Below are 18,852 nucleotides of genomic sequence, written 5' to 3' on the forward strand. Positions count from 1 at the left end.
ACAAGTAATTAAATGAGCCAATATTACAGCTCCTCTATTTAAAACGGCTACGTAGCCAAGTCTTTCTATTCAACAACAACCTAGGCCATACACCCCCCCCCCCCCCCCCCCCTTTATTGCCCATCCTTCATTGTTGGTTAGTTCGGCAAAATCCCGAATCCGTTGGTGATAGCATTATGAACACTCCCCCCTTCCCGCCCCTTTTCGTCAATTCCTCCGTATTATCAGCAAAAAGGGAAACATAATGTCCAGATACAAGAAATAATAGAAAGATATTAGAATGCTACCCACACTTTCCCGCCACACCACCTTAAAGTAAACCACATGTCACGAACCATCAATGGCTTACACCCATAAAAGACAAAAAGAACAAGGGAGTCGTACGAGACACAACATACTCCCCAAGGGCTGACAAGGCAGATCAAAAGACCCGCGTATCATATGAAGCCACCATCTGCTCAACGTATTGGCCCGTAATCATTGCCGCTGCCGTGCGGTCCCACACCGAGATGGTCAACAGCCTCCTGACGACTTGCATCAAGGCCCCCACGAGGGGTCCGGCCAGTCGAGATTGTTTGAGGCTCTGCTTGCCGGCAAAGAATTCGGAGCCTGGTGGAAAATCAAAGCCCCCAAGAACGGACCTGTTTCAGGTCTGTCAAGATCCAAGATCGACCCCTGCGAGGCTCTGTATCTGTATCGTAGTAGAGGGAGGCTTTGACTGCATGTTTCACGATGTCATTCATTCATGCCAGTGCCGAGATGCTGCTTGTGTTTGGTGCAAAATCATGCTTCATTTCTATGTGATCCATCCTTCCCATCCTGTCTATGCAAATGATTTTTTTGGGGCATTCTTTGGTATCTTGACAAAGGCACATAGTTATCATGGCCGAAAGGAAAAGAAGAACGAAAGACGAGTATAGAAACAAACAATAAAGAATCTCCTAGACGGGGGGGACATATGCCTAGACTCTGTACTAATAAAGAAAGAAAGAAAGAAAGAAAGAAAGGGTGTATATCGATATTTTCCCACACAAGTCCTATCCACAAAATAGCCAAAAAGCAAGTCATCAAAGAGAGGAATAGTTAATCAAAGTCAACTGCAGATCCATAGCCCATAAAGAACAAAAATCAAGAAAATCAAGAAAATAAAAAACAACAGGTCAATCTTCACTCTTCAACATCTGGGGTGGCCATTCTGTACTCTGCCTCTCCCTTCAGGGGTTCACAGAGCTCCCAACCCACCTCGGTCCTCTTGACAATACGAATGTCAGCGCGCTGTGCCCACTCAGTCAGGACGGTGTCGTGAGCGCCCCCAAACTCGACGGGAGGCTCCCGGCCGGCAGCTGCATTGTCAAAGTGCTGCTGGGCCACGTGCTCCATCCGCTCGTCCCAAGCGGTGGCGCCGGTGAAGGACTTGTCGCACGCCTGCACGGGGCAAGGCATCCAGGTTGGGAGTCTGCATCTGATGCGCAGAGCATCCTCCTGCATCTTCTTGACCATGAGGTCAGATCTTGCATCTGCGCCCCTGTAGTCTGTAGTGCCCTGACCAATGACTGAGGCGTGCATCCGCCGAATGTGCTGGGTGTAGAGATCCTTGCGGTTGAAGATGTTGCCGTACGATGGCAGTCCTGCGTATCGCTGGTTGGACGACTGTCGCTCGTCGGCGCACTTGCCCTCAGTGCAGACCCAGTACTTCAAGCCCAGATGCTTGGTGCTAACGTGGCGCTTCCACTCGTTCTTTGCGTCGAATCTGGCGTTGCAGCCGGCGTAATGGAAGACGCAGATGTAGGGGCGAGGGTGCTCCGAGCCTGTGTGCTCGTCGAGGGACGTTCGGCTCGGGAAGTTCTTCTTGCACTTGTGGCAGAACCTCTTGTTGGTCGTGTGGATCTTGCGCTTCTTGTCGCCGCTCGGCGAGGACTCGTGGTCGGGAGAGGCCCGCTTGCACGAACCGGTCTTGGTATGGCATCGTGCGATTTGAGCACGCTTCCGTGCGGGGACCCTGTTGGAAAAGAACCTCTCGTCAAGGCTTGGGGTCTGGCTCTCTTCTTTGATGCGTCTGGCCGAGTTCACATAGGGCAGCGTGGTGCGGAGAGGATATTGTCTGGTGCCGACGTCGGCAGCATCAATGGGGCCGCCGCCGTGCGTGCCAACAAGCGTCAAATGGTTGGTACTGAACGTGCACGAGTTGTTGAGCCCAATGATTCCCATGGGGTAGAAAGACGTGCTATCCTGCGGGCGTGGGTAGTAGCTAATCTCCTGCTGCTCAACCGAGGCGTCAGAGTCGTAAGGACTGCCGAGCGAGATGACCTGCGCGTCTGGTGGAGTGGGAGGGTCCACCATCTCAAAATTGCCATCGCTGCCAATGGATGGGCTGCTTTCAATGAAGCTGATGGGGTATGGCGAGTCATTTGGTCCGCATGCTTGCTGGTAGATGCTGGAGGCGCTGGGATCGAGGGAAGGGTCGGTAGGAGGAGGCTGAAAGTATGTCACGTCCCATGATTGCTCGCGGCCATCTGGAGAGTCCGGGTCTTGCAGCAGGGGATCAATTGGCTGAGTGTGGTAGAGACCGTCGTCGTGGATGTGTACATGGGACAAAGAGGTAGATTGGTCATAGTGATAGTAGAACTGGCCACTGCTGGGCGAGGAGAAAGGGGGAAGAGAAGAGGTGGAAGAGGAGGAGTTTGACGCGGCCATGTCGATGATTGGACGTGTCTGTTTTCGTTCTTTTCTTTTTTTTTTCTCTCAACAACGGAAAAATCGAAAGCGGCTAAACTGCACTTTCGATGCAACAAGGGTTGGTGTGAGGAGGGTGAGCTGGATTGGCTCTCAGCTCAGGGTGCAAGGGGTAAATTGATGAGTGACGAGGCAAGGGTTGCCATATAAGAGCAACGCAGGGTATTGGCTCTTGCTTTCGCGTGAAGAGAGGATGAAGTGATGGAGGCAACACGATGCTTGATCTACTAATGGTAGTAGAGTGGTTTGGCTCGTCGATGAAGATGAAGGACAAGGCCGAGGATGAGGATGAAGATGAAGACGGAGTAGATGGAGAGAAGAGAAGGAGGAGTAGATGGAGAGAAGAGAAGGAGGAGTAATGGGAGATAGTGCAATGTGAATCTGGCTGTTGAATAAATACCGATGTGGTCAGGAGGAGGATGGAGAGATGATCCAAGGCCCCAAGAGGATGGGCCCTCGGGGCCTGTTATATGTACGGAGTACCTTATGGATCGGACCAAGATCCATCGCCAAGTTAGTTCGTCGTTAGTAGAGGTAAGTGCTACGCCGGACGACGAGAGACATACAGCATACAGAGCCTCACAGACCAAGAGCAGAGCAGCCATGGATAGATAGTAGATGCATTGGATTGGGTAGGATTGACACACTCCCTTCGCTCGCACACGCCCCCGGCTAGGCTTAGTAGGTGCGGCTGCGGCTTCTTGGATGGAGTTGTGGGCACAGCGCCCAGATACGGACTGGCGCTGGTGTCTGTTCTGCCCGAGATTCGACGCACGCCCATGGGTGACGATGTCTGGTGCGGATTGCTTGGGCTCAGCCGGGGGGCGAAGCGTTGCATCTGCAGATTGGAAGATGGGGGCTCTGGCAGAGTCGATCTGGGTTCAGGTTCCGCGGTCGTCGTACCCGCCCATGGGATTTGTCGTGGAAAGGGTCAGGTCAATCTTGTGCTGCGCGGAACCAAACCGGCTTGGCCTGCTTGGTCAACACTGTATCTGCCGGATGACGGAGGAAAGCCGTGCGTTCTTCAGCGGCATTGTGTTGTTGGTTACCGTGGACGTTGAAGCCGTCGAGCCTAGACATGTATGTGTGTTTGTGTGTGTGTTGGATGGCCTAAAAGCAAGTATTAGCTGGAGCAGGCGTGTTGCTTCAACCTTTCCAAATCCATCAATGATTAAAATACCTGTAGGTATCAACCCATGGGCATCAAAATGTGAAGCAGCGGCACGCACTTCTTCGTGTTGGGACCAACCGACAGTTGCATCATGTCCTGGCACAAGAGCACAAAGGCATTGGCTAGCAGGCAGACACACAAGGCACATGCAGCCTCTACATCATACCTACACATACATCATACATGATGCTACCGCCTCGCCTCACAGAACAGCACGGAGAGCAAAGAATAGCATCAATAGCAGGCCATCAGCGGTGGAGAAGGTGGTGGCCGAAAGCTGGCCGGCTGGCGTTTGGAACTCGGAGCTAGAACTGGAGGGGGCCTGGCCTGGCTTGGTTCGAGTATCATGGATCATGGTAGCGGCCAGTCGCAGGCGAGGCGCCAGAATGTCGGCCATTGGACAAGCGCTTGCGCAGCCAAAAGTCTGATGATCCTCTCAACACCATGTCTGTCTCTGCTCCAGAATTTGGACCCCCCTCTGGCTAGATAGCACTTTGGTAGCCCTTGTGGTAGTGCGCATGCCAGCTGCTTAGCGGCGGCGGGAGAAGAAACAAGGGGCCCCGTCGAGTTTTAGCCCCCGGATTAGTGCTTTCAATGTTGGTTTAGTCCGTGCGGAAAAAGGAACGTCGAAGGAGAGACGCGGCCGAGTTTGGAGAAAGGTTGGTTGGAGATGGGGCAAGGCAAAGAAAGAGGCAGAGAGAGAGAGAGACAGACGAGACTCAGACAGTGGAGAGCAGGTGCGCACCCGCTAATCCATACTCTGCAGTGCAGTCCAGGGCTCTACAGCGCTGTAACTTGTAGCGGGGATCCACTCCCAGGTGTTCGGTAGCACAAGCAAAGTTGAGTGCTCACTTTGTAGGTACTTGATGTGACCAGCCCCTATTTGCACTCCAGCTGGCTCATCCATGGCTGTCAATTCCACCGTGCTGTGAATGATCAATGCATTGATGCTCACAGGGTCTTAATCGAGGTGGCTGATCGAAATAGACCAAACCATGGATGCCCTTTCAGCGCTACAGGCACCGCCAACAAAACCAATAGTCTCTTCTTAGCACCATCACCATCGAGCATTGCAGCAGCCAAGTCCTCGTATGAGTGAGTCCTCGTACCAGACAGCTCATGCTTAGCCCTACCAGTACAAGTACCCGACCGGTCCAAACGGCAAATCTCCATCTCCCCACTGAACTGTGACCGGGGCAGATGCGAGAGTGAGCGAGAACCCCCAATGGGGCCATCGCTTCAGCCCGACGCGCGCGAACTTGCACCGAAGAGAACCCCTGCCCTTGAACCTTGAAAAAAACTTTTTTTGTTCTGCTCTCTCCGTGCTCCTAGTCTCTGCTACCCAAGTCTGTCTATCAACCTCTAGCGGCCTTGACCGGTGTGGGGGCTTGTGCGGGAGAGCAGGGGACCAAGAGATGGAGGCGAGCTGGTAGCGGTGCGTGCGCGCATCGTCGTAACTAGCACGAGATGGGGCATTTGGGACGGGGGCCATCAGAAAGGACCCCGAATGATGTCGTCGGCAAACCTCTATGCCATGTACGAGTACTGCACCGCATGTACGGTAGAGAGCACGCAGTCAGGTTTGCATTTGGAGGGGGGAGCAAATGAGTCAAGGCCCATGGCTGCTGCTGCGTCTGACCAGCATCCGGATTGGATACAGACAGCAGTAGCATCACTAGACAGTGTATGTACGGGCATCCATATTGCGTTGGATTACCAGTTGCACAGTATCAAAAGCTTCAAGGTAGCATCACCGGTAGCATCGCCGCTGCGAAATGATGATGGCATCAAGTGCAGCATCGACATCTCTCTCTCTGCCTCTGGCCCGAGCACCTGCGTCCGAGAGGGTGGGTAAGAAACACGACAGCTGCGAAGAAACAAATACCCCTGGCGTGCTGAAGCGTAAGAGAAAAGAGGGCTGTAAGACGCAAAAACGAAAAAGAGGTGCAGCCATATGAGCGAGAGAGACGAAAAAGCAACCTAGCTGATGGAGGGGAACAAATCGCAAGCTTGTGTGTTCCGCTTTTCTGGTTGTGCGACAAAGACCGGCGCTCCGCTCTTTGCAGTAGGGAAATGGAATTGCTGGCGTAGAATGGGCGGAGTGAGAAAACTCAACCACAACTTCGTCGTGCAGCAAGATGAGATTTGGCCAGCTGCAAGAGAGACGGCCGGTGGTCGCATCACATCAGGTGCAGCATTGCCTGTGGCACTAGGCGTAGCCGTGAGTGGCGCCTTATTCTGCTGCCTGTCCTGTCATCTGTGTTGTTGCGGTCTGGTGGCCCATCCATCCGGAGCGCCGAGATTGCTTTTGTTACAGGTGGTTTTTTGGATGGTGATGATGGTGATGATGGTGATGATGGTGATGATGGTGATGATGGTGATGATGGTGATGATGGTGATGATGATGTTTTCTTTCCTTTTTCTCGAGTCTTTCCTTTTTTCGATGAAATCGTGGCGGTCTCGCAGGGTTCTTGGCGAGGGGCATTACGTGACCCTGCAATGACGACGATGACGATGACACCCGCTCTCTCTCTCTCTCTTGTTTGTCTGTGTCTATTCGTATGTTGGTTTGCCGTCACTATGTTGCATCATTGTATAGCAGCTGAATACTTTGTAGCTACACCTGTGCATCAGATCGATGGTGCCTCCGTGATGGCCGTAATAATGATACTACTGACCTTTCACACAATGTAAGCAGCTGGTCTTGATACCTCCATATGTTCTGACCATCATGTAACCCCAAACCTCCCGAATTTAGCCAGACCTGCCGCTATACTGTACAGTATACATTCCGTGTTACTATCGCATGAGGTCACCCAAGCTTCTTCTACTTCTTCTTCTTCTTCTTCTCCTTCTTCGGTCCCCTCCAGCTCCCAGATCGGCGAGACAGAGAAATTTGGACGTATCAGCAACGTCCCTTATGCAATGTCTGCTTGACTCGCCGACGATGCTGCAAGCCAAGCTGCAGCTGCCCTTCAGCCATTATCGGCAGCTCCGTGGCCTCAAATCTCTTTTTGGCCCAGTCCCTCCAATCCCCGATCCCCATCCCAATCCCATCCCTCCGCATCAACCTATCAAAGCCCCTCCATCCCACGTCCTCGTACACACTCACTTCTAGTGCAATCCTTTCTAGCTTCAAGTGCTGACCAAATCGCTTGACCCCACGCGCTCTACTCCATAACACTGGAACATCAAGACCCTAGCGATGAGCTCTTAGGGCCGCTCAAGCGCTGCCTGTGGATCAATGAGAGGGGCGCCGGATATCGATGGATGGCTCCCCGGGGCTGTACCTGACCTGAGCGCAGCGGGGGGCCAGGCCAGTGCGCGCCGTTTGAGGGCAGAACCGCCGCCACGGAGCTGTTTGGAGCGATTGATGGGTCTAGGTATGGAATTGAATACGAGCACAGGCGATGAATAGAGTGCTGACGGACGAGACGAGACGTGGTAATATTGGATGCGACGAGCAGCTGGAGACAGGCATTGAAGCTGCAACAGAACATGGAAGGGGAAACCGAACACCTGGAAGCAAAAAAGTTAGATTGCTTGCCTTTGTAGGATGCTAGCACTACTACTGCTGCAGAGCATTCATTACTGTGCGTGATGGCAAATGATGAGTACGATGGATGCTCTTTTGGCTTGGTTCCCCCTACATGATATCCATCCATCCATAGATCCGTCCATTGGGATTCAACTCATCGGGGCCTCTCGTACACGCACACCTCCCGCCTTTAGCAACCCCCAAGTCCCTAGTGCCGTTGATGACTTGCAACCCCACGCACTGCTCCAGATAGATTACCCTCCTAGGGACCTCAAATCATCGAGTCCTCAGCGGTTGGATGCAGGTAAATTTGCCCCTTTTCTTCTAATCTTACAAATATAAAGTTCTTTATGGAGCATTGCCGGGCAGATTGAGGTCAGCTTTGTGCACCACAGTGTCCAGGCAGCCCTTTAACCTATAATGAACTTTGTGAATCAAACATAGACGTACTGTGCAAGTGGAGGACCAAGCCATCCATGGTCCAAGACGGCGCAAGCAAGGAATGAACTGAGACGACCTGGAAGCTTCCACTCAAGCCACGACCATTTCTAGTCTGTCACATCTCCGCAGCCGTCAACGTCAACGGGCCATCCGTCGATAACACTAGGATTAGCCCTAGTTGTGGCGTCTGGTGCTAATAGCTGACAGCTCGTCAAGCCTACCTACCTGTATTTTGACTTCACATCAAATTTGCGGCGGCATTTCTGCTCCCACGTCAAAATCACGTTGATCTAAGCCACCGCTCAGTCAGCAGCTTTTTCGTTCTAGTAGGAGAATCCTATCCCCAAAAGGTCCCCGTCAGCAAATGCCAATCCTCGGAACAAAAACCCAGCCCTACCCGCACTGGTGGCTCGTCTTACTCTTGACTAGTCCGAGTTGCTCCCACCCTCCCCCTCTTGGTTGCAGTACCACCATGACTCCGTACTCCGCTGCTTTGTCTCTTGTGCCCCATGTGCTACCACTAAGCGGCCCATTTTGCTGCTTCCCCCATGCTGATCGTACGAGTACTCTCCATGTAGCTGTTCCTGTTCTGCCGTCAGTCGTCGGCAGTATAGATAGGGCTGGCAGGGGAACCCCCCTGAGTACAGCTCGCGATGGGTTTCCTGTAGCTGTGGCTGGTGCTGCTTCCGCTGCTTCGTACTTCGTATCCCCTGATGAGATCCATCCTAAAGCAGAAAAAGCCCGTACCTGTACTTCCAGTTGTCCGGATTATCGTCAGATTCAAAGTCCCAGCCGGGTGCTTGATTTGATATGCCACGGAGTTGGCTGGTGACTGCCCCTCTGAACCACGACAGCTCCTGGGGTGCTACTGCCTCCCTGCTTTGGTCCCCGAAAAAAGAAAAGACAAAATACACAAGATACGAGCTCTTGCCTCGTCAATCACATCGGGCTTTGGCATCGGCCGATGCGGAGATGCTCTTTCCGCCTTGATGCCGCTTGAAGCATCGGCCAACTTGCACCTTCCGGGGGCGTCAAGGGTCCTTCATGTTATGTATCTATGCACTTATACAAACTCATAGCTCGTTACATGCAAATGAGATCTGCCCCCAGCCCGGAAACATATTCATCTTTTTTCAGCTTCTTCGCTTAGGGCGCCAATGACGATGGAGGGAAAGTTATTGCCTGGTACTGAGACAGACGAGCACATGACTGGCCTTGCTGCCAATGTCAACTTCGACCACCCCCCCTTTTCGGACCTGTCATCTGTCTGAGCCTGAGCCAGGCAGAGACAAAAAAGACACAACCAGGGGGACGAAGGAAATTGAATTGGAGATCAACTTCAAAGTCAGGGTCCACTCCGACAGCCATGGTCGGCACATCTTAGAGTTTTCAAGGGTATCGGAGCGGCGTCTTGGTTTGTTCCCCATGGCATTGAATTTGAAATTCGCTGCTCCAACACTGACCAAGTGCCCTGTCATACCTCCTTGGGGCAATGGCCGGGAGTCGCATAGGGAGTCAGCTGGCAGGGGAAAACGCCAGCTCGGCGCCCCTGCTTCTGTTTTGTCCCAGTTTTTGATGTTTTGCAAGAGTGGCCGGTCCACTTACACGGGGCGTCCAGTCGCTTTTCCAAATAGTTGCGGCCGTCGTCGATTTGCAATCAACTGGAGTCTGCTCGCTATCTGCTGGCGCGATCTGGGAGTGCGAGTACGTGATGGTGTACAGGTAATATACAGTGCCGTACAGTAGCTCATTCTGCTGCTTGGGTACGTATGAGTGCCCGATTGCATCTTTGTCACGCCGCCCATCTCCGTGTGCGTCAGCCAGCGGCAGAGCCGTCGCATGAACGTGGTCACGGCCATAGACGTTTTGCACGCACCAGGATGCTTCTCTTGCTAAGTCTTTGCCATTTTCAAGCTCCGAGGAACTTCTGGCCTCGGTTCGACATGGCATTGGCGTCAAGCTTCACCAGGATAGGATTCAATATGTCCGACGAAGCGCCTGGGTCGACGTGAAAGCCGCAAATGGCTTGCTGGGGCCACGAGTGAGGCGTTCGAATGAGAGGCATTCCCATGAGTGACAACAACCCTGAAGCTGAACTCTCCATAGCCCCCCCGACGCTGTGATACCTCCACACTCGTCATATCCCCCCCTCCACCCCTCCATCCCAAAGGGCACCATCGAAATCGACTGGCAAATCTCCAACCAAGATTCATCCTGGCAGCTGCAAATCGTCACGGCATTCGGTCCTCCTCAGTTGTCAAGATCTACCAACCCCCCCGACAGGTTGGCAGGGGCCTCGGGGCAAGCGTAACGTTGTTCTCTGGCGCTCCCTTTGGCCCAAACACAAACTCCAACTTGACAGCACCGGATGACGAACGCACCTCGCTCTGCTGCAGGCTAATTGAACGGCAGCGAGAAAGGCTCAGTTCATCGATGGTACTTGTCGCCCAACACGCAAAGTCAGACCTTCTCGCCGGTTTCCTGATGACAGGGGTTTGCCCCTGTCGTGATGGGCCACCCTGGTCGGTTCGATATGCAGCTCACTCTTTCTGGCCAATGGCTAGACTAAATGACGATCGGGGCTTTCCTACATACATGTATACAGACACCCCCCTCCTCCAAAAGCCCACGTGCCCACCCCATCCATGTCACTCACCTGCGTGTTGGTCCATCTGTTTTTTCACAAGTGATATCGGCCAGGTTCTTTGTGAGCTGGTGCTTTCACGGAGCAGAGTAGGTAATATCCTATCCGGCCTGGCACCGCTTTGCTAACTGTTACCAGGTACTGGGCTTCAACGCCAGCGTCCCGGGTCGTTGTCCATGTCACCGTCGCTTGCCACAGCTGCTCGGCCTCGGTGCAGCTATAATGCGATGCATCAAGTGAAATAAGATTAACCCAAAGGGCCGCGGCTTTCCCTTTTCCTAGCACGCAATCATGCTACTGATGTACGGTGCCGGTACTCTCGTGCTATTGGTGTGATATTTCCGGTACTTGCTCGTCTTTTGCAGCCGACAGGCAAAACGGCCCCGACTTTTGTTTTTTTAGCAAGACACCGAGAAGAGAAGGCAATGCGAAGCACGGTGAGGCAAGGCAAGGCGAGGCAAGAATACGACACGAAGCAGGCCCATTGTTGAGACCCTAGCGTTGCGGTGCGGTAGGCACACATACAGGCACACGCACCTTGCTCATCTGTCCCTCGACCCAAGTACTAAGTGTCCTGGCCCATCAACGGACATGTATCTCTTCCTATGCTGTTGGTCCTGGAAGGAATCGTATGTCTCGCAAAGCTAATGGGATGGAGGTGCCCCGAAACCGCCCCGCGAGCGCCTCAGCCATTCATCCCATCTTTCTGTTTCATCTCTTCATCGTCCTCCTCAAACATGTGCTCCTACTGTTTCGGATTTCCTCCGTGTCTGGCGCTCATTGAATCCTCTTTGGGGCGAAACATGAAGCCACCTTGGGGGAACTAAGCATCAAGCTGGTCGCCAAGGTGCCGCCTTCTTTCTCTTCTGGCATCCCATAGTCATCGTCCCCAGGCCTGGCAAGTCTGCCTCTCAGCTCCAAGGGCCCAATCGTGAGTATCCCGGTCGAGCGTGACAATCTATCAAAGCAGGGCATGCCGGAGCCACCCAAGGCACCGTGTTTGCGGCCCCCAATCCACTGAGCAGCGTTAAGCCTGCTGCCTGGGCTCGAGTATTTGAGATTCACAGCAGCATCTCTCACAGGCTGCTTCGTACCGGCATACATGACATCCCCACTCCAGCATCATACTGTACCGTGCTTCCCATTCCCGGCCTCCCAACTCGTCTCGTCTCGTCTCGTCTCATCTTGCCTTAATTCGACTGCTCTAATGCGCTAGGCCACCGCACCGGTCAAGCTATGGCCGTGCATAACATCATACCGAGTGGTACTCGCTCCTTGTCGCCTGCATCCCACCCTTGAACCCTGGCATGCTGGTCTTTTCCCACCACCTGGCTGGCTCTTTTTCTACTAAGCCATTTTCTCCAACCTCAGCTGAACAACTGAACAACACAAGAGAGGAGAATACATCTGGCACGCCCCTCCTTCATGTACAGTACAGTACTCTGTCCCCGCCTCCTATAGGCCCAGAGCGGCATCATCTCGATCGAAACTACGGAGTACTCGTACAGTCTTTTGCTTGTTGTCTCCCTCTCTCCATCTACATATACCACCGCTACGGATGCATTGCTAGCACCAAACTCATGCACAACGCCGTCGAGTATGGTATACACCGCGGCGCTTATTCGATTCGCGCTTCTCAACCCCCCCTTCCTTCCACCCCCCCTTTTCCTCCTTCGCTCACTCTCTCTTTGTGTCGCCTGTACTCTCACATCTCAGATTTAGATTGTAGCCGCGTGCAGTCGTGCAGTAGCATTTTCCGCCTCTTTCTTCTCACTCAATCTCTTTTTTACACAGCCCTCTTTGCTTTATTTTCCCCATCCCCAAAGCTACCCCAAAAAGCGGCACCCTTCACCCATCTGGGCCATGTTAATATGGAGATGCCGGCTAATGCAGCGAGTGTCACACTCACTGCATAACAGCAACAACCAACAACCATATGCAGCGTTTCTCTTCTCTGCCTCTGTCGCGAGCATTCCCCTTATAGCTTGCCTCCTTCCTGTTCTGTCATCCGGCAAATGGATTGCTGGGTGGTATTTTCTATCTTTATACACACCAAGCAGAGCGATACCCGACAAGAATGAAACCCAAGCATTTTCTTCTAGAAGGGATTGAAAGCAAAGAGAAACTAGATACTCTGCACTGCCCATTTCGGATGGAATCTAAAAAAAGGAACTGGATGGAATATACGGAAGTACGACATGAAAAGTATCTAACGTAACTGGTTTCCAAGTTGTTATCTGCCGTCTCCAATTTTCGTTTTCTTTTTTAAAACACCTTGGGTAACACTCAACTCTGTCTGCCTTTTGTGCATCCCGCCGTCTCCACGTGGTATCAGCCTGGGCTTCGGGCCAAAATACAACCATACTCCGACTTACCAAGTTGAGGCGCGAAGGGCCAAAAGGACAAAAAAAAGCACAGATCATGTCTCATTCGGCGGCCCGGCTGCATCAACCAGGTTTTATTCTAGGTACAGCCGTGTTTTTTTTTTTCCTGCCTTTCTCCCTGCCTTGAAACTTGGGTACCGTGCATGCGGGCGTCTCTGCTCGTTTTTTTGCCCATTTTGCCTTTTTTTATATCGTCCCGTTTTGCCCTTTTTACTGTACAGTACCTTAGATTTGCACGACGATGACAAATTCTATTCGCTATAAAAAAGTCCCCCAATAATAAGACACGGCTGAAGAACATTAGAACAAAAATAAAAGCCAAATAGCAGCAACGGATATCCTGACCCAAAACAGAAACCCTTGATTGCTACAAGCGCCCCCCCTGGCCCTTTTCCCTTTCTGCCGGGTTCCGTCGGGACTCTTTCTTCGCTTTGCCGCCTTTCTTCTGCCTCTTATGTACATAGCACTTTAGTTCTTTTTAGTCTGATTTTTTTCTTCAGTTTTGTTGTTTCCGCCAACACTTCCCGTGCATTAGGGGGGGAAACAACACCAGCGAAAGGTCCTAAAGTGAGGGGCTTACGTCAAATGTCTCACCCCGAGACAGAAAGAGCAGAAAGCAGAAGAAAAAGGCGTCCGTCCTAAGAGAAGCGCCTCTTTGCCTCTCCAGGGTCTCGAGCGAAGGCCCAAGCAAGGCAGCCCGCGTGCTGGGTGCCAAGACTGCAGGCATCAGGTTGCCTTTTTTTTTTTTTTTTTTGCTTCTTGCTTTTTCCAGTCCAGCTGTTATCTTCTTCCTTAGCAGGTACTCATATCGTCACTTCGCGGGCTGTGCTGTGCAGTGTTCAGCGTGGTACATGTACCTAGTGAAATTCGGTCTGGCGTCTAATTTTCCCGTGTTATTGGTAGCACGCAGTGACGGCGCTTATCCCACAGGCACCCAAGAATTGACTGCGCCTCAAGCATAATTGCTTCCCATCGACTTCTATTAACGTACTTTGATGCACAAAACACAACATATTATTTTATCCAAAGCACAGTCAAGCCGGCCCGATCAATGCCCCTCGTACGACCATCATCCTTGGACATGAAGCTAAATGTACTGCCCCCTCCAACGCTTCGTTAATCTCATCGCCATCAGCCTCCTTTGTACGCTTTGCGCGGCTGGACCAATGCCAACCTTATCTCAACATCTGGAAGAGGCATGGGAACACTCGCAGCCTGATGGCTGGGCACCGCCTCCAGTCCTCCCCTTGTTTACACTGCCCCCTTAGTTCATATTCACCATCTCAGTATCGTCATCTGGCACTTCAGTTACCTCTATTCTACAATGATCACAGCGCTGGTGTTGGCACTCCTGACAAGAACCACTTATGTGGTAGCTTTCCAGATGGTCACAGTTGTGCTGCTCATCACGTTAGATATACAAAGTTCTCCAGTGGAATCAGCTCATCGTGACTTACACAAATCCAATTGATGTTGGTTCTCTTGGCTGGACGCGGGCTCACATCCTCTGTAGCCTTCCGCTTCTTGCTGGCTCTGGATGAGCCCTCTGCCAGTTTTGGTTCGGGTTCTCCCTCTGCCAATTTATCTTCAAGGTAGTGCCACTGGAGCATGTTTTTCTTCTCCAGCCCGTCTTTGCCAAACAAGTGGCTATCAATGTGGTCGCACCTCTTGGTCCAGGAGTTGACAACCTCTCCCGTGATCTCAACGAATTTATCACAGAACCCGCACCAGAAGCGTGGATCACAGTGCCGACCCAGTCTGCGCTCCTCCTGCAATTTGTCGATCTTTTGGCTGTCTTGTACCTTGTGATGATTGATGAGATGCCATTTGAATAGCTCTCGACGAGGCAGCACTTTGTCACAGCCGTCCAAATTACAGTTCCAGGATTCGAGCTGGAAATGCTGGCTACTCTCGTGTCTTTTCCAGTCATTCTTGCTGCCAAACTTCTTGCAACACGTTTTGTAGGTACACCCGTAGGGCTTGTCATGCCGTTTCATATGCTTTCTAAAATTTCGTATGAGTTATGCGTCCATGGAAAGGATAATGAAATAGGGTGTGAGATGGTTTTACCTAAGTTCGCACATTCGAGAGAAAGCTTTCCTGCACTCTGGACAGATTATCTCTGCTTTCTGGTGCTCCCCTGGATCACTCGAATCATCATTTCCGCTTGCTGATGGATCCTCAGGCTTTAGGGCCTTCTCTAGTAGATCTTTGGGGATGTTGTTTCTGAGAAACGAGAGGATTTGTCCCGTCGGAACATTTTCGAGAAGAGGGAACAGCCCCGAAGCCTTACAAGGTTCGAAAGTGGGCGTGTCGGCTGGTAGCGCCTCTGAGGATGATTCAAGAACCTGACCAGGTGTCTGTGTTGCAATCAGGGACTCGGTGATAACATCTTGAGGACTGTCAGCCTTGAGCTGAACTGATGCGGTGGGCGAAACAATTTGGACCATCAATGGTTCTTGGCGATCGAGTATTTCTTCATCTTCAATGATATCATCTCCTTCATGATCAAATGGTTCTGGTGTTACTTCATCGTGAGGCAGTATAGCTTCGGACTCTCCAAGAGAAACGTCATCTGCACATGTCAAATCAACCAGGGGTTGGCTGGCAAGAGTGTCAGAGCCAGGGACTGATGACATTTTCAGGGCATCTAGAATACTTGACCGCATCTGCGGCGGTCTATCCCCGCTTGTCAGACACGTCTGGGTTAGTGGCAGGTCACTTTGCTTTGAGGATTCGTTTTGTACCTGACCCGAGGCAGTTGTTGAAACTTGGTCGCCCCGCAAGTCAGGAGAATCCTGCAGTTGCGCCGGTCGGGGCTCCGGGTCAACATCAGCGATTGAGGATCCAACGCCTCGAAGCGTGTGCGCCTCTGCTGCTTCTAATCTATTTGGAACATCTTAGTCGCCAGTCTGCACCTACTGCAACTTGGGATATGTGCACATACTGGGAGTGGTAAACCCTGAGGTCATCGTCAAGCTGTAGGTTATGGTCATGAGATAAATGAGCCCGAAAGTCGTCGAGTCTTGGCCACGTCTTCCCTTTCGTTTGGGGGCACGGATGATGAGTGCACGTATATACAGGAGGAGCATCTTGCAGCTGCATCGGTCGATGTCCGGGGTTTACATGAGCAGTTGATCGTGTCTTGTCCTTGATTCCAAGTGACTTTGCCGTATTCGGTCTGTTCAACAAAACTTTAGTATACAGCTTGCATCAGATATCATGATATAAATGTGCAAAATAAAAGCACGTACTTGTGGCGGTATTCTCCAAGATCACTGTCTGCTTTGAGATTTATGTTATGAGAACGGGACAGATGACTCCGGAAGTTGTCCGCTCTTGGCCACAGCTTTTCCTTCTTTCTAGAACAGCCGCCATGGTGGCAGATATAAATAGGGTCGTTCTCATTGTGCTCGCGATGGACAGTTTTCTTGTGTCTGGCTAGGTCGTTGGGTGTGCTGAATCCCTGTTTAGCCTTGGTGCAAGTTTCGTAGGTGCATTTGTACGGTTTTTCATGTCTGGCGCTGTGCTTCCTTCGTTTTATTAGCAACTAGACATCATGATAATGGAAGCAGCCATCATTTCCTCCTCTATATGAGACATACTTGAGCTCCGATTTCGTCTTGCAAGAGTGACCACAGTGGTTACATAGGAATTCTACAGTGGAAGCTTGATGATGTTGCATTTGAGATGGCGGATACATCTGGTTGATGGTCAAGTCGCCAATCATCTGATCCGCTGTAGTCTCTAGGTAGGCGTTTTCCGCACACCGGTCATTCCCCGCGACGCTCTCCGCGAAGCTATATGCTGAACGAGTGCCTCCATAACCGGAGTCATCTGGAGCGGTGCCGCAATCAGAAGGCAAGCCAGTGCTCCTGTAACCATGAAAGCTGGGCGCTCCGCTATTATAAGCAGACGGACGAGATGAGGAATTTAGCGTGTCTGCTGGCTGGATGACACCCGGAGGAATCCAGGGACCATCTGTGTTATAAAATTGGAAGATGTTGTATGGCTCCTGAGAGTTGGAGCTGTGGAATTGAGAATCCCCAGGTGCTCGATTCATGTTGGGCTAGAGACAGTTTGTTTATCCTGTGTGGTCGCGCACAGCCTATCTAAGTAGCGTAGGCCTCCTGTTGCCAGGGCAAGCTCGGTGGGAATAGAGACGAGTTATAGTCTTAACAGTGCGTATAGACGAAAGTCCAGCTGCGCCGCGTTGTTGGGCGGCTTGACCAATATCGTCCGTCCGTTGGAAAAAGAAACGGCGGGGTTAGCATAGACAGTGCGACAGCGAGAGGGGGCAGAGGATCATCGGGAATCAAAGTCGGTCTGCAGACAATCCTGGGCTCGATGATTGGGGTAAAACGTAACACCGAGTAACAAGAGGGAGCAGAGACGAGGGCGAGACTGAGAGGTCGAGGCACACACCCGTACGGGCTGGGCATTAACGAGCAGATGGACGCCGGGTTGAGGCAAGCATCACCCCCGGGGCTTGTGCTGTGCCGTGCTGTGCTGGAATTTCGGGCAAGGAAATGGCAGCTTTCAGAAACGAGGCAACCAGACGCAGCGGTAAGGCAACGGCCCTAGTGATAGTAGGTGACAGGACAACAAGCAAAGACCCGTCGTCAACTTCCGCGGTGAAAAAAGATCGTGCTCGAGGCTGGTAATTAATTGGCCGCCCGGTGGCTGTCGGTCAGTCCGGATCTCTTCCCGCTGCTTGTCGTCCCGGATTCGACCAATGCTGCCGCAGTTGCTGGGGATTAGATCCAGGGGTCGCAGTTGTGCATGATGAGGCCGACGATGGTGGTGATGACGATGGGATTTCCGACTCGCCTCGCCTCACTTTTGACTGTTTCTGCACATGCTCGGTCAGACATGCAAGACGCAAGCGCAGGGGCTCTTCGTCGCGATTAGTCCAATCAGATCGGCGCGCGACTGCCCGCGACGGCTCAAGAAGCGCAGCTTTCTGCTCTCGACAACAAGGCAAACAAGGCAACCACGACTAGTGAGAAAAAGGCGTCCGGATCCCTCGCAAGGCAACCACGCAAAATGTCACGAGCGCGCGACCCAAGACCGAAAACCCAACAATTTTGTGCTGCCGAGACACCGCCCCCAATTTATTGCTGATAATGCTGTTGCATTATTTACGGCAATCGACGCCCAAGCTGCCGGATCGCTCACTCATCCTGAGTCTTGCAGTTCCGAGTTTCTTTGCGACTATTGCGATTCCCTGTCTTTCACCCGTAGATTCGCAGAATTGGGCCGAAGCCGGCTGTCGCAAAGCTGGTGGCATGTCGTGCAGGTGTCATTGCTAGCACAGCCATGAATCCACGGCCCGTGTCGCATCTCACGGCAAATTCCGCTCAAACTCGTATGTGCCGGCCCAATTAACACCACCATCGGTCTTGTGTCGCTTGTCGCATGTCCACGTCGCCTGTTTGATGAGTTGCAGCTGCATGGATTTCGTGGCCTTATTGTCGCCTGTTGTCGTATAAGCTGAGGCATTGTGCCCCGGTTTTCCTCAAAAGGCGAATGTTTGCCTTTTCCCCCCCTTCCTCTTGCATTCGAGAGCCGGCTGTAGGCGAAATCGCTGGCTGATTTGGGTATTTCTGTGTGAAGATGCTGTCAACTCAAGGCCTTGCAAGAGACGGGAGTAGCAATAGGTAAGAGTGCCGTCTGCGATTTCGCAGACGCACAGAATAGACCGGCACTGTTCTTTACCAATTCCGCAGTAGAAACATAGGTACAATGCCTATCTAGGAGGTATCGATACGATTTAACAAAGAAGCTTCCTATTAAGGCTAAACGCCAAGCTCCAGCTTTCTCTGGTTAACATTGCCCAGGTGCCTTTTCTCACTAAGCAAGAGCTTAACGACGCACGATTCTATGGCCTTTCGATGCAGCGCGAGCGAGTGCTGTGTGATAGAAAGACCAATTTATAAGG

The 18,852-nt window shown here is 52.0% G+C and overlaps 4 protein-coding genes across 4 annotated transcripts; 2 read left to right on the forward strand and 2 right to left on the reverse strand.

The window, feature by feature from the left end:
* Positions 1 to 788: 788 nt before the first annotated feature.
* V8C40DRAFT_232991 (uncharacterized protein) lies at positions 789 to 3,358 on the reverse strand. The gene has a single exon (XM_083213257.1). The coding sequence runs from the start codon at positions 2,692 to 2,694 to the stop codon at positions 1,168 to 1,170; it is 1,527 nt and encodes a 508-aa protein (XP_083077872.1). The 5' UTR covers positions 2,695 to 3,358; the 3' UTR covers positions 789 to 1,167.
* Positions 3,359 to 5,644: 2,286 nt separating this feature from the next.
* Positions 5,645 to 6,555, forward strand: V8C40DRAFT_96925 (uncharacterized protein). Its single transcript, XM_083223677.1, has one exon. The coding sequence runs from the start codon at positions 5,892 to 5,894 to the stop codon at positions 6,405 to 6,407; it is 516 nt and encodes a 171-aa protein (XP_083077873.1). The 5' UTR covers positions 5,645 to 5,891; the 3' UTR covers positions 6,408 to 6,555.
* Positions 6,556 to 8,068: 1,513 nt separating this feature from the next.
* Positions 8,069 to 8,911, forward strand: V8C40DRAFT_96931 (uncharacterized protein). The gene has a single exon (XM_083223678.1). The coding sequence runs from the start codon at positions 8,248 to 8,250 to the stop codon at positions 8,713 to 8,715; it is 468 nt and encodes a 155-aa protein (XP_083077874.1). The 5' UTR covers positions 8,069 to 8,247; the 3' UTR covers positions 8,716 to 8,911.
* A 4,995-nt stretch (positions 8,912 to 13,906) lies between these two features.
* Positions 13,907 to 17,371, reverse strand: V8C40DRAFT_96943 (uncharacterized protein). The gene is made up of 6 exons (XM_083223679.1): positions 16,517 to 17,371; positions 16,166 to 16,444; positions 15,859 to 16,092; positions 14,982 to 15,797; positions 14,369 to 14,915; positions 13,907 to 14,310 (listed from the first exon to the last, which is right to left on the reverse strand). The coding sequence occupies exons 1-6, from the start codon at positions 16,972 to 16,974 to the stop codon at positions 14,176 to 14,178; spliced, it is 2,469 nt and encodes an 822-aa protein (XP_083077875.1). The 5' UTR covers positions 16,975 to 17,371; the 3' UTR covers positions 13,907 to 14,175.
* Between the last annotated feature and the right edge of the window lie 1,481 nt (positions 17,372 to 18,852).

This window comes from Trichoderma camerunense (assembly GCF_050948025.1).
Source record: "Trichoderma camerunense strain CBS 138272 chromosome Unknown V8C40scaffold_2, whole genome shotgun sequence".
In the NCBI taxonomy this organism is placed as follows: domain Eukaryota; kingdom Fungi; phylum Ascomycota; class Sordariomycetes; order Hypocreales; family Hypocreaceae; genus Trichoderma; species Trichoderma camerunense.

Bases quoted from the DNA above. Each gene is read 5' to 3' on its own strand.
- V8C40DRAFT_232991 (XM_083213257.1), bottom strand. From the start codon at position 2,694: ATGGCCGCGTCAAACTCCTCCTCTTCCACCTCTTCTCTTCCCCCTTTC.
- V8C40DRAFT_96925 (XM_083223677.1), top strand. From the start codon at position 5,892: ATGGAGGGGAACAAATCGCAAGCTTGTGTGTTCCGCTTTTCTGGTTGT.
- V8C40DRAFT_96931 (XM_083223678.1), top strand. From the start codon at position 8,248: ATGCCAATCCTCGGAACAAAAACCCAGCCCTACCCGCACTGGTGGCTC.
- V8C40DRAFT_96943 (XM_083223679.1), bottom strand. From the start codon at position 16,974: ATGAATCGAGCACCTGGGGATTCTCAATTCCACAGCTCCAACTCTCAG. The intron at 16,445-16,516 runs GTATGTCTCATA...AATAAAACGAAG, and splicing joins AAGACGAAATCGGAGCTCAA to GAAGCACAGCGCCAGACATG. The intron at 16,093-16,165 runs GTACGTGCTTTT...TTTGTTGAACAG, and splicing joins CTTGGAGAATACCGCCACAA to ACCGAATACGGCAAAGTCAC.